Source organism: Macaca fascicularis, chromosome 11, assembly GCF_037993035.2.
Source record: "Macaca fascicularis isolate 582-1 chromosome 11, T2T-MFA8v1.1".
Lineage (NCBI taxonomy): Eukaryota > Metazoa > Chordata > Mammalia > Primates > Cercopithecidae > Macaca > Macaca fascicularis.
Genome location: NC_088385.1, coordinates 115,414,376 through 115,439,541, shown reverse-complemented (window position 1 = coordinate 115,439,541; position 25,166 = coordinate 115,414,376). Strand labels below are relative to the sequence as shown.

General features: G+C 53.0%; 1 protein-coding gene across 1 annotated transcript; it reads left to right on the top strand.

The window, feature by feature from the left end:
- The first annotated feature begins 930 nt into the window (after positions 1 to 930).
- TMEM119 (transmembrane protein 119) lies at positions 931 to 9,822 on the top strand. Its single transcript, XM_005572149.5, has 2 exons — positions 931 to 1,038; positions 7,294 to 9,822. The coding sequence occupies exon 2, from the start codon at positions 7,308 to 7,310 to the stop codon at positions 8,148 to 8,150; it is 843 nt and encodes a 280-aa protein (XP_005572206.3). The 5' UTR covers positions 931 to 1,038; positions 7,294 to 7,307; the 3' UTR covers positions 8,151 to 9,822.
- Positions 9,823 to 25,166: the final 15,344 nt, after the last annotated feature.

Below are 25,166 nucleotides of genomic sequence, written 5' to 3'. Positions count from 1 at the left end.
GTAATTTACCTCTGTGTCCTTCTCCCTGGGAGTCTGTGAGCTCCCCAAGGCTGGGCTGTGCCTGATTCACCTCTGGAACCTGTTTAGCACAGTGTGTGGCCTGCTACAGGCGTTCCTTGAGCACTTCTGGATGAATGCAGGAATGAATGAATGAATTAATTAATGCAAGGGGCTGCTAATCCACAGGACTCCTCAGGTCAGCCAGACGTCCTGGTTCCAAGTCATCTCAGGACCCTGCTTGAACCATTAGAACTCACCCTGCCTCACTCTCCCCCTCTGTGAAATGGGGCTCCAACTCCTATTCAAGCTACTATCATTTGGGGACATTGTGAGGCCACAGATCCCAGAACATCAGAGTCAGAGGTAGCCCAGAAAGCTTCCCACCCATCCCTACAAATGGGAAACTGAGGTCTGGAGAGGGAAGGGCAGAGCTGGGCTCCCTGTCTCAGGCTCAGACCCACCATCAGGCCTCTCTCTAAAACTAATCCCAGCTTCCACGCTGCACCCTGAGCCTGGAAGCCTGAGCCACACAAGGACGGGGAATTTTCCTTCCCACTTGCAGAGGCCTCTGAATCTTCCTGACCTTGTCCCCTTTGGAGGGTATTGGGGAGCAGGGTGGGCAGAATCCCAGCTCGCTGTCTGGGGGAGCGCTGCAGGACAGCCTTGTCTGTCTGTCTGTCTGTCTGTCTGTCTGTCTCAGCCTGCCCTGGGGACCCGAGGTCAGGGAGGAAGTGCCGCATCTGGTCTTCCCCAGAGCGGGAGTGTGAGCGAGGGTGGGATTGCGTGTGGCCCGAGAGTAGCCCCTCCCCTCCCCCTGTCCCCACCCCAAACCCTCTTAATGAAATCAAGCTGGCCCTGCGGCCCAGCCGGGAAGGGAGGAAGGAGGAGGGACGGGAGGAGGGACGGGAGGAGGGAGGGCGGGCAGGCGCCAGCCCAGAGCAGCCCCGGGCACCAGCACGGACTGTCTCTCCCAGCCCAGGCGCCCCCCACTCTCGCTCCATTCGGCAGGAGCACCCAGTCCTGTGCACCAAGGAACTGGTGAGTCCTGGGGTCCCCTCCTCTGTCCTGAGAGCCTGGGGCTGTCTTGGAGCTTAGGGACTGGGGACTGTCGGGGCACTCTGGGGGACCTCTCTAAGTGTGTGTGGGCTTTGAGTGTGTGTTTGGTGTTGTATGCACGAGTGTGGTGGAATCTGAGTCCCATGTGCGGTGCTGCGGTGGGCCGGGGTGGGCCAGGGTGCTGTGTGTGTGCAGCTGGGGCCTTGGTGTAGGGGGTGTGTTGCTCCACTTCTCTGCAAGTGGACGCCAGGCTGTTGCTTCCAGGATCCGTGTGAGGGTGATGTGGACGGTATTGTCCTGTGTGCGGGGATCGGCTGTGTGTCAGGGGGTTGTGTATGTGTATGTGTTGTGTGTCCGTGTGTGTTCTCTGTGTATTGTGTGCATGGGCCATGAGAGCGCTGTCGGGTGTCTCGGTGCTGTGTGAGTCAGTGTGCCCATGTTGTGTGTCTTTATATTGTGTGTCCATGCTGCTGCTGCTGCTGTGTGTGTGTGTGTGTGTGTGTAGGGGAGCTGTGCCCATCCAGACCTCCAGGGGTCCAGGTCCCTGTCCTCGGCTGGCCCTGGGGTCAGGGGCTTGTGCAGCGCTCCAACCAGAACCTCCTCCCCCACACAAGGCCACTAATTGAAGCCAGGTTTCCAAGGGCCACCCCTCCCCCAAAGGCCACCAGTCTCTTGGTGGGGGTGGGGCAGCCCCCGGCCCCCTACCTTCAAGTCTTGGGGTCCCCAGGCCTCAGGGGTGGATCTGCACTCCTCCACATACTCAGGACCGTCTTAGGGCATTTGTCACACTTACACACCGCCAGCCCTGTCTGACATGTCTCCAGGCAGGGAGTCCTGGGCAATCACGTGGTACCTGCTAATTGGCACCCACTATGCGCCAGGCATCTTGTCCTAACAGCAATCCAGGGAGGTGGCTCTTATCCCCATCGTATGGATATGGAAACTGAGGCTCAGAGAGGTGACATGCTCAGCCCAAGGACACATAGCCGGGAAGTGACCTCCTCTGGGATATACCAAGACAGGCTTCTCTGTCCAGGGCTCTGCCAGGCTCACCCCTGACTTGCTGTGACCTGGGCAGGCTGTTTCCAGTCTCTGTACCTGAGTTGCCTCTAGGGTGAAGCAAGAAGCATTGGGCCTGACCCCAGCTCCTAATGGCCTGTGAGATTCTGAGTCCTTTTTTTTTTTTTTTTTTTTTTTTTGAGACGGAGTCTCGCTCTGTCGCCCAGACTGGAGTGCAGTGGCGCGATCTCGGCTCACTGCAAGCTCCGCCTCCCGGGTTCACGCCATTCTCCTGCCTCAGCCTCCGGAGTAGCTGGGACTACAGGCGCCCGCCACCACGCCCGGCTAATTTCTTTTTGTATTTTTAGTAGAGACGGGGTTTCACCGTGTTAGCCAGGATGGTCTCGATCTCCTGACCTCGTGATCCGCCCGCCTCGGCCTCCCAAAGTGCTGGGATTACAGGCTTGAGCCACCGCGCCCGGCCGAGATTCTGAGTCCTTGAAAAAATTAGGGTCCAGTGGGGAGGTAGGAGGTACCTGGCAGGCAGAATGATGACTTCAGAGTTGTCCAGGACAGTGCTTCATTTCACAGATGGGAAACTGAGGCCCAGAGAGGGCAGGGGCCATCCAGGGCCACACAGCCATCTTTTTTGAGGCTCTGCTGGCTGCCGGTGGGGCCGGGTCCTCCACACATTGCCCCTACCTTTCCCTGGAAGCCAGGAGGGGTTGTGGGGTGCAAGGGACTCTGAGAGTCAGGGTCTCAGCCTTAAAGAGCCAGTGGCAGTTTGCGTGTTCCCCTTTCTTGCCCTCTGCCTCCGACTTCGTGTGTGTGTGTGTGTGCTGCATGTGTGTGTGTGTAGGTATATGTGTGCACGTGTATGTGTATGTGTGTGCATGTGTGTGTTTGGCTCCGCATTCCTCGGCGGCCAGAGCTGAGGAGGTTTCACTGAACGGGGTGAAAAGGTCGGTCTTTCCCTGGGCGGTGGCCGGAGCAGACAGTGAGCGCATGTTCCCATCCGGCAACGGTGCTCATTCGTCGGCTCAGGGTGGGAAATTGCTGGCTGAACCTGGAGCTCGGCTAGGGAAGGAATTCAGCTACCCCTGACCCCATCTTTCCTCGGGGCTCAGCTCCTCCGCACCAGGCACTCCCTGAAAGTTGTCTCATGTGTCCCTAACAGCTCTGAGAGGTGCTACCTGTGGTCACCCTTTCCCAACTTACGGATGGGGAAAGTGAGGCCCACAGGAGCCGGGTGTGTGTGTGACCGCAGAGCTGGACGCGATGATGCTGGGATCGTTGACCCAGCCAGAACTGGAGTGGGTCTCCAGACACCACTGGTCCCAGCTGCCCTCTGCAGTGAGAAGTGGTAGTTGTTGCCCTGAAAGCTGTCTCCTGGGCTTGACTGGGGGTGGGAGTCAGGGAGGTGACTGGCGGGTCACAGACCCCAAAGCTCAAGGTTGTCTGTAGGAGGCTTTGCTAACAGGTACCAGAGGGGGCAGGGGGCCTCTCCTCATTTAGCCTCTGACAGGTGACGTCCACCAGCGGGAACGAGCCACTCCTGGCTCACAGTGTGTGGTGTGTGCAGGTGTGTGTGGTTGTGTAGGTGTGTGTGTGGTGTGTATGGTTGTATGTGGAGTGTATGCATGTGTGTGGTGTGTGCGTGTGTGTATGATTGTGTGTAGTATGTGAATGTGTGTTTAGGGGTGTATGTGTGTGGCATGTGTGTGCGTGGTGTGTGGGGTGTATATGGGTATGTGTGGTGTGTGTGCATGGTTGTGTGTGGGGTGTGTGTGCATGTGTGTATGATTGCGTGTGTAGTATGTGCATGTGTGTATATGGGTGTGAGTGTGTGGCATGTGTGTGCATGGTTATGTGTGGTGTGTGTTCATGTGTGTGTATGATTGTATGTGTAGTCTGTGCATGTGTGTATATGGGTGTGTATGTGAGTGTGTGGCATGCGTGTGCATGATTATGTGTGGGATGCATATGGGAGTGTGTGTGTGAGTGTGTGGCATGTGTGAATGGTTGTGGTGAGTGTGCATGTGTGTGTATGGCTGTGTATGGCTGTGTATGAGTGTGGTGTGTGTGAATGTGAGTGTAAACTCCTGGGATCAGACAGAGGAAGGTTCAGATCTCAGCTCAGCTACTCACCATCTGTGTGTCTTTGGGGAAGTAACTGTCTGTCTCTGAACCTCCGTTTCCTCATCTGTAAAATGGAAATGATGACGCTGCCTCAGGGCTCCTGTAGGATTAAAGGCATGAAGAGGGCTTAGATGAGTACCCGCGAGGAAAGCATGGGCGACCAGCTCAGCGACCAGCTCATTTAAAATGAGTCCCTGCTGGGCGCGGTGGCTCAAGCCTGTAATCCCAGCACTTTGGGAGGCCGAGACGGGCGGATCACGAGGTCAGGAGATCGAGACCATCCTGGCTAACACGGTGAAACCCCGTCTCTACTAAAAAATACAAAAAAAAAACTAGCCGGGCGAGGTGGCGGGCGCCTGTAGTCCCAGCTACTCCGGAGGCTGAGGCAGGAGAATGGCGTGAACCCGGGAGGTGGAGCTTGCAGTGAGCTGAGATCTGGCCACTGCACTGCACTCCAGCCTGGGCGACAGAGCGAGACTCCGCCTCAAAAAAATAAAAAATAAATAAAATAAAATAAAATGAGTCCCTGAGAAGCGTTGTCTCTTTTATAAAAAATTGAAATAATTTAATGTATTTCATAGAGACGGAGGTTTCCTTATGTTGCCCAGGCTGGTCTTGAACTCCTGGGCTCACGTGATCCTCCCAAGTAGGTGGGACTATAGGCAGATACCACCAGGCCTGGCTCATTTTTAATTTTTTTTGTAGAGATGGAGTCTTACTATGTTGCCCAAACTCCTGCCCTCAATCAATCCTCCGACCTCGGCCTCCCAAAGTGCTGGGATTACAAGTGCGAGCCGCCACACCTGGCCAATTTTGCCTCTTTTTATGTCCTGGAATTATTTTTAAATTGTTTTTGCCATCTAAGCCAGTTTATTCACATTTACATCAGCACAATTAATTTCTTTTTTTGTTTTTTGTTTTCTTTTTTTTTTTTTTTTCTGAGACAGGTTCTTGCTCTGTCACTCAGGCTGGAGTGCAGCGCCAACTCCGCTCACTGCAGCCTCAACTTCCCGGGCTCAGGCGATTCTCCCGCCTCAGCCTCCTCGGTACCTGGGACCACAAGTGTGCGCCACTATGCCTGGCTAATTTTTGGTGTTTAGTAGTAGAGACAGAATTTTGCCATGTTGACCAGGCTGGTCTTGAACTCCTGAGTTCAGGTGATCCTCCCACCTTAGCCTCCCAAAGTGCTGGGATTACAGGCATGAGCCACCACACCCAGCTGATGCAATTAATTTCAATGAAAGCTGTGTCACGGAGAAGCCTCAGGTGACCTGGAACAAACCCCTAAATGGCCCACCCTGGTTCCTACCTCACCTTCAGAATCCTCATGGTACTTGTGGGGAAGGTAGCGTCCTCTGCTTCACCAAGCAGGTTCTGAGGCCCAGGTGCTAGAGATGTGACCACAGCCAAGGCCTTGGGAACCTGGCTTCCTCCAGCCCGGAACTTGCTGGGTGACCCTAGGCCTGCCCTTTGCCTTCTCTGGGCCTCTGTCTCTCCACCTCAGTCCCCTCAGGCCTCAGGACAGGCGATCCTAAGGCTCTTCTGTGTTGGAGCTTCTAGACCCAAGCCAGCTTCCGGGACCTGAGCCCTCTGCTGGGCCGGGCAGGGGCTCTCAGAGGACAGCACAGTGAATTGTCCCTGGGTTTGTCTGAGCAGCTGGGAGCCCGCAGCTCACACTGGCTCGGAGAGTTAGTGTTTTGAAACTCAGCTCCTCTGTCAACTCTGGCTATGAGGAATTAATTCATCAGCTGGGCTGTCTGGGCCAGGTGGGGTCTTGGGGTTCACCCAGGAGCAGCCTTCCATCAGGGCAGGGAGGCCCCCGGCTCATCTGGTTTCCATCTAGTGGGGGTGGGGCGCATCCGCAGCTCAGCTTTGTCTCGGGAACCAGGACTTCTCCACCCTGGAGCCCATCCTGGCTCCTGCTTGGAGCCTGGGGGTGAGGGCAGCCACGGAGGGGGGGCTGTCCATGCATGCCCCTGGCATCCATGACCACTGCCTAGCACAGAGACCTGGAGGCTTCAAACTCTAATGTTTTTTCTTTTTTTTTTTTCTTGAGATAGGTTCTCACTCTTTCACCCATGCTGGAGTGTGCAGTAGTGCAATCTTGGCTCACTGTACCCGCCTCCAGGGTTCAAGTGATTTTCCTGCCTCACCTCCTGAGTAGGTGGGATTACAGGGGCATGACGCCATGCCCGGCTGATTTTTGTATTTTTAGTAGAGATGGGGTTTCACCATGTTGGCCAGGCTGGTCTCGAACTCCTGACCTCAGGTGATCTGCCCACCTCGGCCTCCCAAAGTTCTGGGATTATATAGGTGTGAGCCACTGTGCTCGCCCAGCTAGGAATCTTTTGCAGAATAAGGTAGAGCTGGGCTGGGGGAAGGTTTGAGAAAGCCCCTGAACCACCAGGATGTGGCTTCATGGAGCCACTTTGGCTGCCCAGTGCGTGGGGACGAGACCCTGAGGGGAACAGGACCACAGAGGGGCTGGGGGCTGGAGGGAAGGGTCCCAGGGTTGTGGGTAGGGGGTGAGGTATCACTCAGCGACCTCAGTCACTCACTCGGTTTCTCACTTACTCCGCCCTGCCATCATTTCTCCCTTTCTGCTCGGGCCCAGACCCAGCTCTTCCCTGGCAAGTCACCATGTCCCTCTCAGCCTCAGTTTTTTCATCTGCAAAATGGGCCTAATCATAGAACCTCCCACATTGGGCAGTGATCAGGATTCATTGAGAAATTCCATGTAAGAAACTTAAAATAGTGGCTGACACATAAAGCCATGGAAGTGTAAGTTATCATTATTAATTCAGCCAAGTCAGTCCAGGTATGTTTATTGAGCACTTACTGTATACCAGATATGGGGCCAAACCCTGAGGAGGCCAAGATGAATAAGATTCAGCCTCTGCCCTCCGGGACCTCCAGGGAAGTGGGGGAGCACATCTGTACCCTACACCTGAACCAACGGGGCTCAGGCCCCGGGAATGGAAGGGACTTGCAGGAAGGTGTTTCGTGCTCCCTGTTCCTCCTGGGGGCTGGTGAACCTGTTTCTGAATCCTGACGCTCTCGAGTCCCGCCATGACTTCTCTCCTCCCTCCTGTCTCACAGGTCCTGGGGGCACCATGGTTTCGGCGGCAGCCCCCAGCCTCCTCATCGCTCTGTTGCTGCTCCTGGGGTCTGTGCCCGCTACCGACACCCGCTCTGTGTCCCTGAAGTCTGCGTTCCTGGAGGACATGGCAGGTAGTGGGGAGGCCGAGGGCTCATCGGCCTCCTCCCCGAGCCTCCCGCCACCCCGGACCCCGGCCCTCAGCCCCACATCGTTGGGGCCCCAGCCCACACGCCTGGGGGGCCCGTCACCCCCTACCAACTTCCTGGATGGGATCGTGGACTTCTTCCGCCAGTACGTGATGCTGATTGCTGTGGTGGGCTCCCTGGCCTTTCTGCTGATGTTCATCGTCTGTGCCGCGGTCATCACCCGGCAGAAGCACAAGGCCTCGGCCTATTACCCGTCGTCCTTCCCCAAGAAGAAGTACGTGGACCAGAGTGACCGGGCCGGGGGCCCCCGGGCCTTCAGTGAGGTCCCCGACAGAGCCCCCGACAGCCGGCCCGAGGAAGCCCTGGATTCATCCCGGCAGCTCCAGGCCGACATCTTGGCCGCCACCCAGAACCTCAAGTCCCCAACCAGGGCTGCACTGGGCGGTGGGGAGGGAGCCAGGATGGTGGAGGGCAGGGAGGCGGAGGAAGAGGAGAAGGGCAGCCAGGAGGGGGACCAGGAAGTCCAGGGACATGGGGTCCCAGTGGAGACACCAGAGGCGCAGGAGGAGCCGTGTTCAGGGGTGCCTGAGGTGGCCAGTGAGGGCCAAGGGGAGCTGGAAGGGTCTCTCTTGTTAGCCCAGGAAGCCCAGGGACCAGTGGGTCCCCCCGAAAGTCCCTGTGCTTGCAGCAGCGTCCACCCTAGTGTCTAATAGTCCTCCTGGGCTGCCAGCCCTGACTGTCGGGGCCCCAAGTGGTCACCTCCCTGGGCATGAAAACACCTTCAGCCCTGACTGCTTCCTGAGACTCCCTCCTTGGCCACCTTGTGGTGCCAATCCCAGCATGTGCTGATTCTACAGCAGGCAGAAATGCTGGTCCCCCGGAGGAATCTCACCAAGTGCCATCATCCTTCACCTCTGCAGCCTCAAAGGGCTATATCCTAAAGCACAGCTCCCCTGACAAGGTGAGGGAGGGCATGTGTCCCTGTGACAGCCAGGATAAAACATCCCTCGAGGCTGGGTGCGGAGGCTCATGCCTGTAATCCCAGCATTTTGGGAGGCCAAGTCCAGACGTCGCTTGAGACCAGGAGTTCAAAACCAGCCCTGGCAACATTGCGAGACCCCCATCTCTACAAAAACAAAAAACAGTCCACTAAATCAGCCACATCAACCGGGAATCATGTCACAGGTCATTCCTGGGGCAAACATCACTGCTTTTCCATCAAGGGAGCAAAGAATAAGTGGGAGTTTTGGAAGAGTTTGGATGACAGACGCTGAGATGCCCAGCGTTTGTAAGGCAACATGCAGCCTGGCGTGAAGCAATATTTTGGAACTGCAAATGATCCCCCTCTTGTGACCTTTCAATCCTGAATATTTTAGTGTTATTCTGCCTGTGCTTAGAGCTCCAGCAGCAGAAGTGGGTGTGGTTAATTAGGACACTTCTGTGAGAGGACCCCCGCATACATCATGACAGGTCCCTAAATGAGCATTTCCCAAACTAGATTCCCTGAGGCACTCTTCGGAAACAAGATTTTTTTTTTTTTTTTTTTTTTTTTTTGAGACGGAGTCTTGCTCTGTCACCCAGGTTGGAGTGCAGTGGTGCAATCTTGGCTCACTGCAACCTCCACCTCCCAGGTTCAAGTGATTCTCCTGCCTCAGTAGCTGGGATTACAGGTGCCCACCACTACGCCCGGCTAATTTTTGTATTTTTAGTAGAGATGGGGCTTCACCATGTTGGCCAGGCTGGTCTGGAACTCCTGACCTTCAGGTGATCCACCTGCCTCGGCCTCCCAAAGTGCTGGGATTACAGGCACAAGCCACCTGGCCCAAACTGCTTTTTAAAACAGCTACAGGGTAAAATCCTGCAGCACCCACTGGAAAATACAGCTCTTAATTTTCCTGAAGGTGCCCCCCTGTTTCTGGTTGGTCCAGGATTAGGGATGTGGGGTGTAGGGCATTTAAACCCTCCCAAGAGCTCCCCAAGCACCCCCTCCCTGGGGGTGAGCTGCTCATCCTGCTACTGCTGCTGGGATGGGGTGAATGAATGGAACTCTTCCTATCTGGCCTCCAAAGCAGCCTAGAAGCTGGGGGCCTGTGTTTGTATGAACCTCCACCCTGGGGGAGTCCAAGGGGCCGGGGGAGGGTTTCTGACGCCCAGCCTGGAGCAGGGGGGCCCTGGCCACCCCCCGTTGCTCACACATTGTCTGGCAGCCTGTGTCCACAATATTTGTCAGTCCTCGACAGGGAGCCTGGGCTCCGTCCTGCTTCAGGGAGGCTCTGGTGGGGGTCCTCTCCCTCATCCCTCCATCGGGGGCTCCCCCAACCTCTGCACAGCTCTCCAGGTGCTGAGATATAATGCACCAGCACAATAAACCTTTATTCTGGCCTGAAGTCTCACCGGTTTTTGGGGACTGGGGGGAATGAGCCTGCTGGGGAGAGGCTCTTGCATGGGGATGGGGACAACTTTCTGGGGAGACACATCAGCCCAGCCCTGGAGGCTGAAGGGACAGATTGATGTGGGAAAGAAAGGAAAGACCAGTGCTCCTGAGGAATGGGCTGGAACTCACGTCCCCAGCGGTGGAGCACCCGCTCTGGACTTGTAGCCACACAGACCCAGGTTCCAGGCCCAGCTCTGCACTTACTGTGGCCATGGGAGACTCACTCACCTCTCTGTTTGCCCTGCAGGTGGTTGAGGACTGGGACAGGTCTCATGGACAATGCCCCCCTCACCGCACCCTTGGCTGGGAATGGGGGTAGGAGGCAGCCCTGGCCCTGCAGTCAGCCTCTGCCTTTTGTCTCCCCACCCACCAACCTCCTCTTGGTCTTTGATGGCAAGTTCCTGCAGCAACTTCTTCCCCGCACCCTGGGCCTCAGGAGCTGCCAGCTGGAATCCAGATGTGGCTGGGGCTGGGAGCATGTGCTGGGTCCCTGGGGTTGGGGGGCAGTGGGCCATCCCCTGCAGCCCCTCCCCTCCACCGACCCCACCTCCACCCAGAGGGGGCCCCCAAGGTTTGGGTTTCATCACATACAATGGCCTCTGTCTCACTCAGTGGGGAAGGGCCCTCCCTTCCTCAGCCCAGCCAGGCCTGCGGAGAATAGCAGGAGGGTGGAAGAGGAATACCTGTGTGTGCTGCGTGGCTCTGACCAAATCGTTCAACTTCTCTGGGTGTCACGGGCTGTGATTTCTTCTTGTTCCCAGGCTCCTGTGGGGTCTTAGGTGTTGTAACTGGGAAGTGCATGAAGCTTCCCTTGAATACACAAAAATCTAGTAAAACAGAAGCAGTCATTAGAGACCCTGGGGGAGCAGGCGGGGGTGAGCTCCCTGATCAGCGGGTCTAGTCTGCAGCCTTCCACTAATGCTCAGCGGGACCCTCTAGAGGACATGGAGTTCGTGACCTCAGCCATAGCCTGTGACCCCCAAGATTGGTAGGGGGTGGATGAACGAGGTGTCCCAAGCACCACAGCAGTTCACCTCTGAGCTTTTACAGCTGCTGTTCCTTCTGCCTATAACACCGTTCCACCCCTCCCAACTCCCTGCCGCCTTGCTAACTCTCCCTTATCCTTTAGCTTCTGGCCTAGATATCCATTCTTCCTGGGAGCCTTCCCCGATAGCTTCCACCCCGCCCTCCTTCCACAGTCCCTTGGCTCAATGATAATAATGGCTTCCAATTAATGAGCCCCTGTTATGTGCCAGGCCCTGCTCTCAGTACCTGGCATCATTAACTCGTTGAGACTTGCAGCCCTCTGAGGTGGGCACTGTTATTATTCTCATGTCACAGATGTGGAAACTGAGGCCCAGAGAGGTGATGATGTCGGCTGCCCAGGTCCCAGAGCCAGGATTCCAGCCCAGCAATCTGATCCCAGTGTCTGAATTCTCCCCTGGGCTCTAATGCTTCTTTGAAGAATGAACGAACGAATGAATGAATGAATGAATGAATGAATGAATGAATCTCTTGGGAAGGGGACAGCAGGGCTTCTCTCCTGCTTAAAGCCACTCCCATCTGCTCTTACATCTGCTATGGGGTTACCTAGAAGGGGCATTTTATGGGCACACATCTGACTGGGCACCAGTGAACACTGAGAGAGGTGGTTGCCAGAGGGTAAACAGGGAGGGAGATTTGGGTTTGAGGCTGGGGGAGAGGGTTCCACTGTTCTCAGGGGCTGAGGAGTCTGCCAGGGCCTGAACAGTCCCCCACTGTCTCCAGGCTTGTAAAACGGCACAGCTGCCCCCAGCCTGTGAGTCTGTCCCTGAGCCAGGCCTGCTGTCATTCTGAAGGGGGAGGGGGAGGAGCAGCAAAACTGCCCCAAGGCCTCAGCCCCAGCTCAGGGTAGAGATGGGGGATTCTGGTCAACTGTGTGGGTGCTGGGGGTGCTAAAGGGCCACTGGTTGGAAGCGGGACTCCTTCCCAGCCCCTTGCTCTGCTCTGATCAACCCAGGAGGGCTGGGCGTTCCCTGGCTGGGGTCAAGTCAAAGGTGAGAGCAAGATCGGGCAGTGGGCACATCTGTGCTGGGCACATAGTCTTTAACCCTCTTGTGATGTTTAAGGTGGTTCTGGTCCCATGGTCACCTTGTCAGAGTTCAGTCCCAGCTCCACTCTTTCTGAGCTGTGGAGCCTTGGGCAAGTCATCTCACCTCTCTGGGCCTCCGTTTTAATGTGCGTAAAGAGGGAATGACCCTATCCCAGGTAGCAGAGGTCTCCACCTACACATCGGGATGACCTGGGAGTTTAACAAAATGCTGGCTCCTAGCCAGGTGCTAGGTGGCTCACACCTATAATCCCAGCACTTTGGGAGGCCAAGTCGGGAGGATCACTTGTACCAGGAGTTCGAGACCAGCCTGGGCAACATACGGAGACCCTGTCTTTAAAATAGTAATAATAATATATATCCAGGAGTGGTGGTGGGCACCTTTGATCCCAGCTATTTGGGAGGCTAAGTTAGGAGGATTGACTGAGCCCAGGAGGTTGAGGCTGCAGTGAGTCACAATCGCACCACTGCACTCCAGCGTCAGTGACAGAGAGACCCTGTCTCAAAAAACAGTTGACATCTAGGCAGGATATGCTGGCTCATGTCTGTAATTCTAGTACTTTGGAAAGTTGAGGCAGGAGGATTGCTTGGGCTCAGGATTTTGAGACCAGTCTGGGTAACATGGTGAGACCCCATTAAAATTAAAAAATTAAAAAAATTAAAATACTAGCTCCCGGGTCCCACCTAGACCAATGACATCAGAGTCTCTGAGGATACAGCTGAGGAATTCTTACTGCCAAGATGCAAAGTCCACAAGGAGAGAGGCCTGGAAGTTGGCCCACCACTGCCTCTCTTGCGCTTGGCATGGTTCCTGGCACACAGTAGGGGTTCTGTGTGTGTATATGTACAAGTGTGTAAGGCTGTAGGAGGTCATATGAATCAATGTACCATACATCCCTAACCATATTTAACCCTCACTGCATTCCCCACAGAGAGCTGAGCAATATCAGTACCCATATTGCACAGATGAAGAAATTGAGGCTCAGAGAGTTGCAGTGACTTTCCTGAGGTCACACAGCCCAGCAAAGCTGGGATTCGAACCCAGGTCTGTCTAGTTTCTCAAGGCTATTCAGCTGCCTCATTTTAGAATGTATCTATGATCTGAAGGCCAAGCCCTCCACTATCGGTGCAGTGGGGTGTATGTTTCATCATTGGTCCTGCATTCCTTTTTCGGCCTCCCCAGTCCTCCTTCTCCCGGGGATGTTGACTGTGGGTCACGCCTGTCCTGGTTCTCATTCACACACGCCTAGAATCATCCAATCTACTCCTGTTGGGATTAATTAACCCTCTGGGTTCTGAGGTGGCCCAGGAGAAAGTAGCAGGTTCATAGCTTCTTTGATTTCCAACCATGACTATTTCATCAGCACCTACTATGTGCCAGGTATTGGGAACACAGTGTTAGCAAAATAGACCTGAAGTTGTATTCTAGTGGAACAGATGAAAATTAATCAAAGAATGATCTAGACGCAGCTACAGTGAGTAATAACAGAAATAGCTGCCATTTGTAAAAGGGCTATTATGCATATGGCTGGTGCTTTGCCAATAATATTTTTTACAGCTTTACCGAGGGTTAACTGACACAGAATAAAATGCATATATTTAAAGTGTACAATTTGGCCAGGCCCAGTGGCTCATGCCCGTAATCCCAGCACCTTGGGAGGTCAAAGCAGGAGGATCACTTGAGGCCAGGCATTCAAGACCAGCCTGGCAATGTACTGAGACCGCCCCTCCAACCCCATCACTACCAAAAAAAAAAAAAAAAAAATTAAATTAGCCAGGGCCGGATGCTGATGGCTATGCCTGTAATGTCAGTGCTTTGGGAGGCTGAGGTGGGAGGATCCCTTGAGACCTGGAGTTTGAGACTAGCCTGGGCAACATGGTGAAACCCTGCCTCTACAAAAAAAAAAAAAAAATTTTAGCTTGCATGGTGGTGCATGTGTAGTCCCAACTACTTGGGAGGCTGAGATGGGAGGATCGCTTGAGTCCAGGAGGTTGAGGCTGCAGTGAGCTGTGACTGCACCACTGCACTCCAGCATGGATGACAGAGCGAGACCTTGTCTCAAAAAAACAAAAACAAAAAAGAAACAAACAAAAAAACCCCCAACTGGGCGTGGAGGCTCACGCCTGTAATCCCAGCACTTTGGGAGGCTGAGGCAGGTGGATCACGAGGTCAGGAGATTGAGACCATCCTGGCCAACATGGTGAAACCCCGTCTCTACTAAAATACAAAAATTAGCTGTGCATGGTAGTGCATGCCTGTAGTCCCAGCTACTCAAGAGGGTGGGGCAGAAGAATCGCTTGAACCCAGGAGGCGAAGGCTGCAGTGAGCCGAGATCGCGCCACTGAGCTCCAGCCTGGCGACAGAGTGAGACTACGTCTCAAAAACAAACAACAACAACAACAGCAACAACAAAAAGTGTACATTTTGATGATTTTGGACATGTGTTTACACTAGAACCGTCATCACAATCAAAATAATGAACATTCCATCACCTCCAGAAGTTCCTTGGTACCCCTTCATAATCCTTCCTTACTCTTCCTTCTCATCCTTCCTCCCTCCCCTAATGACCAGGCAACTATTGATTTGCTTTCTGTCACTATGAATGGTTTTAATTTTTCTGGAATTTTCTACAAATGGAAACATACAATGTATGTTGTCTTTTCTGCCTGGCTTCTTTCACTCTGCATAAATGTTTTCAGATGTATTCATATTTTTGTATGTATCAATATCTCACTCCTTTCCATTGCTGAGTAGCATTCTGTCGTATGGATGTACCACAATTTCTTTATCCATTCACCTGCTAATGGACATTTGGATGGTTTCCAGTTTGGGGATATTACAAAGAAAGTTGCTATGAACTACTAATGTTATTTGATATTTTTCCTCACAACATTCAAGATGAGCTGATCACTCTTTCTCTCCATTATACAGATGAGAAGAATGGAGGCTCAATGGAGGCTCAGAGGGGTCAGCTGACTCATCCAACATCACACAGCCAGTAGTTGAAGTGTTGAACCTTAAAGAGTGGGGATGTGTGAGCTGAAAGTGACTTTAGGGAAACTTCTAAGGTTCAGAGGGCGTCAGCATCACTTGGGACCCCCGAGTGCTGTTTTAGGTCTGCAGGTGATTCTGATGTACTAAAGTTGAAGATGCCAGCCCTTTATTTTATAGGTGGGCATGTGAGGACCAGACAGGGGCTCGGGTGGGGCAGAGTTGGGCAGGAATCAGGTCTCTTGTGGGAAGTCTTGAGCTGTGTCCAGCTCTGCACTGCTTCCTCCTTGGTTCTTCATCTATTTTGGGAGAAGTATCTTCATCTGTCTGGAGTGGGACGAGGAATTGCCATTTTTTCAGGAGGTTTTAATTTCAGAATTCCTTTGGCTGCTCAGAAATAGCAGCAGGGATTTGGTGATGGCTCCAGGGCCCGGGAGGTTTCCCGGCAGCTGCTCCCTCTCCCCAGGGGCGTCCAGGGTTTATGGCAGCAGCTGCAAAGCAAATAACAGCCCTGCTCTTAAATCCACTCTGGTCAGGGACACTGATGCCAGAGGCCCCTGGGATGCCTACCACCCACTGGGGCCCTGTAGTGACACCTGGGGGTGCCCTGGGAGGCTGGAGAGTTCAGACTTGGGGGTGACCACCTGCAGCCTTTCCCTCAGAGTTTGGGGAGTCAGGCCCAACCGGCAGAGCTGGAGGGGGAAGAGGAGGGATGGGAATTGCATTCTTCTTCTTCTCCCTCCGGGGATCACAGAGGTCAAAGATTACAGACAGTAAAGGGCAGAGGGAGGTAGAAGGGCACTGGGGCCACAGCCCCTGCCCTGCCTCTCCTCTCCCCGCAGAATACAGTGAGGCTAAGAAATATGGGTGCACTTTACAAATGTTCCCAGAAGTGTGTATGGTGGTTAGGGGTGCAGGGCTTCAGATGCCCTAGGCTGGAATCCTAGTTCTACGATCTCCCCTGGAGAAGTCACTTAACCCCTATGGGCCTGCATTTCCTGATCTGTGAAATGGCAATAATGGTGGTACCTACCTTGGAGTGTAGATGAGGTGAGATTTGAGTTCATTTACTTAAAGTGCTTAGAATGGGCTCCCTGTGGGAATGTAAGCTGTGGTTAGCTGTGAACTGTGAAGTGCAGTGCCCGCAGAAGGGCAAAGGGAGAAACTTCTGTTTCTAAACAGCCGGCTGTTCTAAAGTCACCTTTTCTTTCCAGGTCTAGTTTAGAAGCTTCAGAATCATAAGATCAGTATTCTCAGATGCTTGAAACTTTACAGTCTTAACATCTTTTTACAGGGGGTAGGGTAGTGGAAGTGATGGAGACGCCAGAGCAGGGCCAGGAGCCAGGGAAGACCTGCAGACCCCAGGGAGGGGTGAAGAATGTGGCCGGAGAAGGGACAGGTTCCCTCTACCCTCTGGGTGGCAAAAAAGCCCTCCAATCCATGCATGCCTCTGCAGGGGCTGTGCATCCAGTGAGGTGAGGGGTCACGCCTCAGCTGTTCCCTGTTTTCCTCTGGGGTGCGGCTTAGATGTTGTCTGGGCCAGTGTAGCTGGAGATGTAGTAGGAGACAAGTGTGGGGGAGCCCAGAGGCTAGGGCTGGTCTGGGGCAGGCGCCAGGGTTATTTCTGGGTGGAAAGAGAAGGGGGATCCAGCTGGGTTAATGACCAGGTGATCTGGAACTTCCCCCTTCCCTTTGTTTTGTTCCCATCTATATAAACTTGTCAGCATGCACCCTAGGTAGCAACGTCCTCCAGGCCCAGTGGGGGAAGAGCACAAAGTGTCTGACTCACCTCCCAGGAGACTTGGGTTCAAATCCCAGCCTTTGAGTTCCACATCAAGGCTGTGATGTGGAGCAACTTGGGCCTCCTCTTGGAGCCTCAGGACTTCACCTGGTCCTGAGGTCCTGCCCCGTTGGGGGCCCCGAGGAGAAAATGCTGGTGGGGTGTGTGGCCCAGGGCCCAGGATGGAATAAGGGCGTTTCTGATGATCCTGCTGCCCTGAGGAAGCTCCAAAGAGCACGCTGCCTCCCTCGGGCTGTTCTGATCGGTGAGACTGGGTGGCTCCTCCTCCAAGCCCTGCTGCTTAGAGTCCAGTGTGGAGCTAGGTACCCAGTAGGTGCTCAATAAATGTTGAGAAGGGAATGCTATGCCCTCTTCAAGGCTGGGCTCTCAAACGAGGAGCAGAGGGGATGCAGGAGATGCGTGGCATCAAAGGTGTAGGATATCTCCTCTGCCCCTGCCTCCAGAGGGCGGCTGTGATGAGGGGCTCAGGGAAACCCCCTCGACCCCCATACCTCCTGCCTCTGTCCTTCCTCAGCGTTTAAATCTCACCATTAGAATTTCTATCACTTCTATCACTTCTGTGCACCAGGCATGGCACTAAGCACTTTCTATACATTGGGTCCTCACAAAGCTGCGGGAAGCACCGCTGTTATCCACCTTCTACAGAGGAAGGTGCGGAAGCTCAGAGAGGTGAAGTGGCATGCCCAAGGTCACACAGCCAGAAAGTGCCTGCGCCCAGCTTTGAACCTTTTGGGGTTGTTGGACCCTGTAGCACTAACCACTGCTCCACCGTGGCTGCAATCCCATGAATGAATGAATGCATGCATGTATGCATGAATGAATGAATGGGGGATGGGGCCCACGGCTAATGTATCCGACGTCTGAGTGGCCCCACAGCTCAGTCGGCAGCAGCAGATGTCTTCACAGCTGCCGGGGACTGCGTCCCTTGTGGTCCGCCCGGAGGCTTTGACCACAAACGCCTCCGCTGGGCTGAGCCCTTCTTGTCTGTTCACAAACTGCACATGTGCGCACCCAGCCCGGGAGGAGAACCCAAGCTGGTGGGTCGCCTAGCATCCTAGCCCCGCGAAGGATGACCCAATGGGCTGCTGTTTATCCCTATCTTACAGCGCCGGAAGCCCACGGCAGTTGAAGTGGCCTGGCTGGGGGCTCGTGGCTGGCGCATGACCACGCAAAGCCTGCTGGACTCATACTCTTACTCCTGCTCCAGGCGCTGCATGCGGAAGGTGCTGAGTGTCCACGGAGTCTGGAGTCCAGGACGGGAGCCCTGGGGCTCTCCGGAATCCCACATGGAGGTGGGGGGTGGGCGGGGTCCCTGGGCAGGTCCTGGCCCTCAGTTGGGAGCCCCAGGGTGGAGGTCTGGCCCTGCCCCCTCCCTGGCTGTGCCACCTGGGGCAGGTTGCTTACCCTTTCTGGACCACAGCTGGACAGAGGAAGGGAAGAATGAGGCTTGTGCTGGATTTCAGGGAGCTGATGAGTCCCAGACGCTGTGTTCCAGGGCAGTATTATGGTTAGCGCTGGAGGAAAAGGAGATACAGGGTGGCATTTTTCCCTAAATGAAAAGAATTGGGCCAGGCATGATGGCTCAGGCCTGTAATCCCAGCACTTTGAGAGGCTGAGGCAGGCAGATTGCTTGAGTCCAGGAGTTCGAGCCCACCCTGGGCAACGTGACAAGACCCCATCTCTACAAAAAAATATAAAAATTAGCTGGGCATGGTAGCGCATGCCTGTAGTCCCAGCTAGTCAGGAGGCTGAGGTGGGAGAATCACTTGAGCCCGGGAAGTTGAGGCTGCAGTGAGCTGTGATTGTGCCACTGCACTCTAGCCTGACAACAGAGTGGGACCCTATCTTAAAAAAAAAAAAAAAAAAAAAAAAAATCACTCAATTCTTGCACCAAGTCTCAGGAGAAACTGGACTCTTTCCTCACTTTAATCCATCCCAGAGAGATCAGCTCCTCTGCCCACCCACTATTTTAAGAGACTCCTAGGAGAAACCTAGTTCCTTTGGTCCTTTCTCCATGATCTCACAACCCCTGACTCTCCGGAAGTTCTTTCTGCTATACAGCCTAAGTCAAGTAGGGTGGGCCAAAGGCCGGTTTCCCCACATTCTGGCCTGCAGCAGAGCTCTGGCTGGAGGACTGGGCCAGCTATTGAGGAGCCAGTTAGAAACACTCTTGAATTCTTCCCATGACCTCTCATAAGATAAGAACATCTTGTCCTTGTTCAGATCTGATTCTTCGTACTGTCTGGTTTGGAGCAGAGTGGGATGGAGATAAATGTCTTTCTTGGAGAGTCACATGGCTGCATCCACCTAGTATTGTAAATGTGCTGCCTTTTGACCCAGAAATTCTTTTCTGGAACTTGCCGGCAAAAATACTTGTGCTTGGATGCTAAGATGGGCACACAAGGATGTTCATGCCAGTGTTGTTCAGAATAAGTGAAAAGAAAGGGCTAGGCTGGGTGCAGTGGCTCTCTCCTGCTATCCCAGCACTCTGCGAGGCTAAGGTGAGAGGATCACTTGAGGTCAGGAGTTCAAGACCAGCCTGGCCAACATGGTGAAACCCCATTTCTACTAAGAATACAATAATTAGAAGGGTGTGGTGGCAGGACTCTGTAATCCCGGCTACTTGGGAGGCTGAGGGAGGAGAATCTCTTGAACCTGGGAGGTGGAGGCTGCAGTGAACTGAGATCACACCACTGCCCTCCAACCTGGGCAACAGCGCAAGACTCCATCTTAAAAAAAAAAAAAAAGAGTAAGTGAAAAAAAAAAAGCAAAGCACCCATGTGCCCATCAGTGTAGGGGGGTTGAAGAAACAGTCATCTCGTCCAGTGAGAGGCTCAGGGCTTTGACTCTTTTTGTTTGTTTGTTTGAGATAGGGCCTTGCTCTGTCACCCCAGGTTGGAGTGCAGTGGTGCAATCATAGCTCACTGCAACCTCGATCTCCCAGGCCCAAGTGATCCTCTCATCTCAGCCTCCCTCGGAGTAGCTGGGACCACAGATGCATGCCATCATGCTTGGCTAATACTTTTTCCTTTTAGTAGAGATGGGGTCTTGCTATGTTACTCAGACTGGTCTCAAACTCCTGAGCTCAAGTGATCCTCCTGTCTTGGCCTCCCAAGGTGCTGGGATTATGGGCGTGAGCCACCACCACACCTGGCCAGGGGCCTTTCTCTTATGGAGCTCTGGCTTCTCTGGCTTCTCCCCAGTGAATTACCTGTTTCTGTCTGTCGTCTATACTTGCACTGGTTGTGTACCAGTGATTTTCAACTTTTTTTTTTTTTTTTTTTTTTTTTTTTTTTTTGAGACGGAGTCTCGCTCTGTCGCCCAGGCTGGAGTGCAGTGGCACGATCTCGGCTCACTGCAAGCTCCGCCTCCTGGGTTTACGCCATTCTCCTGCCTCAGCCTCCTGAGTAGCTGGGACTACAGGCGCCCGCCACCGCGCCCGGCTAATTTTTTGTATTTTTAGTAGAGACGGGGTTTCACCGTGGTCTCGATCTCCTGACCTTGTGATCCGCCCGCCTCGGCCTCCCAAAGTGCTGGGATTACAGGCGTGAGCCACCGCGCCCGGCCGATTTTCAACTTTTTTGAGGCACAGAACCCTTTGTTCAAATAAACAAATCCTAACATGTAAGTCAAATGAAAGTAGAGCTAAACCCTTGAAAGGGATGGGATACCCAGGCTCACTTCCCTTTACCCCCATAGGGGCCTCAGGCTCAGTGAAGCATAGTTTGCAGACAGTTGTTCTAGTCCCTCCACTCAAGCTATGGATGGGAAACTGAGACTCAAATTGCTCAGAAAGGTCACGGCCAAGGCCAGTCTCTAGTCCAGGTCACCTGACCCTGTCCAGTGCTCATTCAAGAATGGTCTCTAGGTAGATGATCGAAGCATTCACAGAAAGGAAGATTTACCACTTCCTTTCTATACTCTTCACTTTATTTATATTTTTATGTGCCTTATTGTAATCACTAAAACGTCTAATTCAATAGAGTGCTGGTTGTGGTGGTGGTAGAGGTGGAGGTAGTGATGATGAAGGCGAGGGAGACAGTGGTAGTGGAGGTGCAGATAGTAATGATGGTGGTTGTGGAGGTCGTGATGGTGGAGGTGATGATGGAGGTGGTGGTGATGGTGATGGCAGAAGTGTTGGTAGTAGAGGTGGAGGAAGAGGTGGAGGTGGAGATGGTGGCTGTGATAGTAGTGGTGGTGTAGGTGGTAATGGTGGAAGAGGTGGTCATGGTGATCATTGTGGTAATGGTGTTAATGGTGGTGGTGGTGGTGGTGATGGTAGAGGTGATGGTGAAGGTGGAGGAAGAGGTGGTGGTGAGATGATGGTGAAAGAAGTGGTGGTGGTGGAGACAATGGTGGAGGTGGGGAAGGAGGTGGTTGTGATGGTGGCAGTGGAGGAGGTGACAGTGGAAATGGTTGTAATGTTGGTGGACATAGTGGTGATGGTGATGGTGGTGGAGGTGGTGGTAACAATGGTGGTAGAATTGGTAATGGTGGAGGTGGTGGTGGTGGTAGAAGTTATGGTGGTGATGATGAAGGTGAAATAGGTGGTGGAGGTGGAGATGGAGAAGGAGGTGGTGGTGGTAGTGGTCGTGGTGGTGATGGTGATGGTGGTGGTGGTGATGGTCGTGGTGGTGATGGTGATGGTGGTGGTGGTGATGATGGTGGTGCTGGTGGTGGTGATGGTGGTGGTGGTGATGGTGGCGGTGGTTGTGGTGGTGGTGATGATGATGGTAGTGGAAATGGTGGTGGTGATGGTGGTTGTGGTAGTGGTGATGGTGGTAGTGGTGATGATGGTAGTGGAAATGGTGGTGATGGTGGTGGTGATGGTGGTGGTGGTTGTGATGCTGGTGGTGATGGTGGTGGTGACGGAGGTGGTTGTGGTGGTGGTGGTGGTGATGGTGGTGGTGGTGATGGTGGTGGTGATGATGGTACTAGTGGTGGTGGTGGTCATGGTGGTGGAGGTGGTGGTGGTGATGGTGGTGGTGGAGGTGATGGTGGTAGTGGTGGTGGTGGTGATGGTGGTGATGGTGACGGTGGTGGTGGTGTAGGTAGTCATGGTGATGGTGATGGTAGTGGAGGTGGTGATAGTGGTCACGGTGGTGGTAGTTGTGAGCACCATTCCTTGTTCCTGATCTTAATGGGAATGCTTCCAAAGGTTTGCCAGTGGGCAAGATGTTTGCTGTAGTTTTCTTGTCAATGTCCTGTATCAAGTTAAGGACATTCCTTTCTCTTCCTAGATTGCCAAAATTTTGTCACAAATGGGTATTGAAGCTGATCAAATGTTTATCCAGACCTACTAAAATGATGATACAGTTTTTTCCTCACTGTGGGAAACTGGATAAAAACACCCTCAGGCAATCTGAACAAGCTGGTTTTGTCTCAAGCATGGAACCTCCCTTCCTCTCTTTCACTTGCCCCATTTCTTCCTCCCTCCCTCAAATGCAGACACTGTAAGAGGCCTGAGGAACCGAGCAGAAAAGGAGGGTGAGGCATCAGAATAGAAATGATCTCCGCACGCTGGGTCAGCGCTTTTGCCAGCCTCGCTTCTGCTGCTGTTTCCTGTGCTAATCCCAGGAGGGGCACAGCTTCCCCCAGTTGTTCCAGACAGAGCCGGAGACATTCTGAGGTTGAGTTAAAACGCTGCTGGCAGACAGGCGAGGAGGGGATCTTGAAGCCTTGCATTCCTCTCCGGGACGCTGGGGGCTGGGCGGGTGTGTGGTGGGCGAGGAATTTTTCTTGCGGAAGAGTTGATTTGGGATGTGGGGAGAAGGCCTGGTTGCTAGGCAGAATCAGCAGAGATGAATCATATTCTGGCATGAGCTGGTTATTGGCTAAAAGGAGAAGTTATCCAAGTCTGTGGAATCTTTTTGTTTGAGCTGGAAGGAAATATGGTTCATCACATGCAGTCCCTTAGGTTTGCAGAGAAAACTGCATATACAGAGAGGGAGAGAGATTTGCCCAGGGAATTAGAAATGGATCTCTTGCCTCTGAGCTTTCTCCAGGCCCCTGACTATGGCTGAGGGCCTGGGGCAAACAAGAGAGTTTCAGGAGCATCACCCTGTGCTGCTATTGTATAAGGAGCACCCCATGTGCTGTTATTGTATTAGGAGCACTCCCTATCATTCTATAAGGAGCATGTCCTGTATTGTATAAGGAGCACCTCCTGTGTTGTTATTGTATAAGGAGCGCCTCCTGTGTTGTTATTGTATAAGGAGCGCCTCCTGTGTTGTTATTGTATAAGGAGCGTCTCCTGTGTTGTTGTTGTATAAAGAGTGGCTCCTGTGTTACTGTATAAGAAGCACCTCCTGTGTTGTTATTGTATAAGGAGCGCCTCCTGTGTTGTTATTACATAAGGAGCGTCTCCTGTGTTGTTATTGTATAAGGAATGTCTCCTGTGTTGTTGTTTAAAGAGTGGCTCCTGTGTTACTGTATAAGGAGCGCCTCCTGTGTTGTTATTGTATAAGGAGCGCCTCCTGTGTTATTGTATAAGGAGCGCCTCCTGTGTTGTTATTGTATAAGGAGCGTCTCCTGTGTTGTTGTTGTATAAAGAGTGGCTCCTGTGTTACTGTATAAGGAGCACCTCCTGTGTTGTTATTGTATAAGGAGTGCCTCCTGTGTTGTTATTGTATAAGGAGCACCTCCTGTGTTGTTATTGTATAAGGAGCGCCTCCTGTGTTATTGTATAAGGAGCGCCTCCTGTGTTGTTATTGTATAAGGAGCGCCTCCTGTGTTATTGTATAAGGAGCGCCTCCTGTGTTATTGTATAAGGAGCGCCTCCTGTGTTGTTATTGTATAAGGAGCGCCTCCTGTGTTATTGTATAAGGAGCGCCTCCTGTGTTGTTATTGTATAAGGAGCGCCTCCTGTGTTGTTATTGTATAAGGAGCGCCTCCTGTGTTATTGTATAAGGAGCACCTCCTGTGTTGTTATTGTATAAGGAGCGTCTCCTGTGTTGTTGTTGTATAAAGAGTGGCTCCTGTGTTACTGTATAAGGAGCACCTCCTGTGTTGTTATTGTATAAGGAGCGCCTCCTGTGTTATTGTATAAGGAGCGCCTCCTGTGTTGTTATTATATAAGGACCACCTCTTGTGTTATTGTATAAGGAGGGCCTCCTATGTTGTTATTGTATAAGGAGTGTCTCCTGTGTTGTTGTTGTATAAGGAGCACCTCCTGTGTAGTTATTGTATAAGGAGCACATGCTGTGTTATTGTATAAAGAGCGTCTCCTGTGTAGTTATTGTATAAGGAGCACCTCCTGTGTTATTTTATGTAATTACTCTCCCAGGCATCAGAAATTTAATAGTGACCTCTCAGAGGTGCTCTCTCCCTGAGCCAGATAAATCCAGCGTGATATACGCTGTGAATGAAATGTACAGTGTGATGGCATAGTGACTAGGCATGTGTCGCTATTTAGCTAGATGGTTGGGGGAGCCTAGCTGAGGGATGGCATTTAGGTGAGACCTGAACAGAGGAGGCAGCCTTGTGAAGCTCTGGGGAACACGGCTGCAGGCTGTGGGACCAGCAAGTGCAAAGGCCCTGAGACGGGATTGAGCTGGGTGAATTTAAGGGACAGCAGGGAGGCTGCTGAGACAGGAGGGGGCTGAGTGAGGACAGAGGTGGGCAGAGTCCGGTCAGGTCAGGTCTTGGAGGCCAAAGAGAGAGGTTCCGTGGAAAACTGTTGCTCAGCACTGAGCAGGAGACTGCCGCCCTCCCGACTCCTTCCCTTGCACCACAGTAAGAGCCTGTCCTGCAGGCAAATGAGCATCATAAGCACCTGCTGTGTGCATAGCTGTGCTGGGCACTTTCTCCATGTGATCTCCTTTAGTCGTGCAAACAACCCCTCGGGTTGTCCAAGCAAGAAGGACAAGTGAGAGAGGCCTGTGCTTGCCTGCAGGCACTTAGTGCAGGCATCCTTGACCCAGGCCCTCTCTCTTGAGGCCTTCAGCTCAGTTAGCTCAGCCAGAGAGGGACTTGCCCACACCAGCAGACTGTCCTCTGTGTCAGCTCCTTGGAGAAAAAGGGTGGGAACAGACAAGGGGAGACTCAGAGCCTGGGTCAAGCAGTTTTTGCCAGGAAACAGGGCTACCCTGTCCAGAGTCATTGGGGGTTGGAGTGGATGAGCACCCCCTTGATGGGAGATGGTCCCCAGGGGCCCTGCTGTTGTGGGAAAGTGAGCAAGATTCTGGGGCTGAAGGGCCAATGGAACAGTGTGAGAAGCTCCCACAAACTCTTTTGCCCCCAGTGAGCCCAACAGATGCCTGGAATTCCAGTGGCTTATTCGTTGGTGTAAGCATTGTCCTTAGCTCCTCTTCTTGTAAAGTGCAAATCTCCTTTGGAAAAAGAGGGGGGAAGATTATGTCCTGAACCCAATAGAGTGATAAACTTTATAGGTTGTAAGTGATAGAGGCCC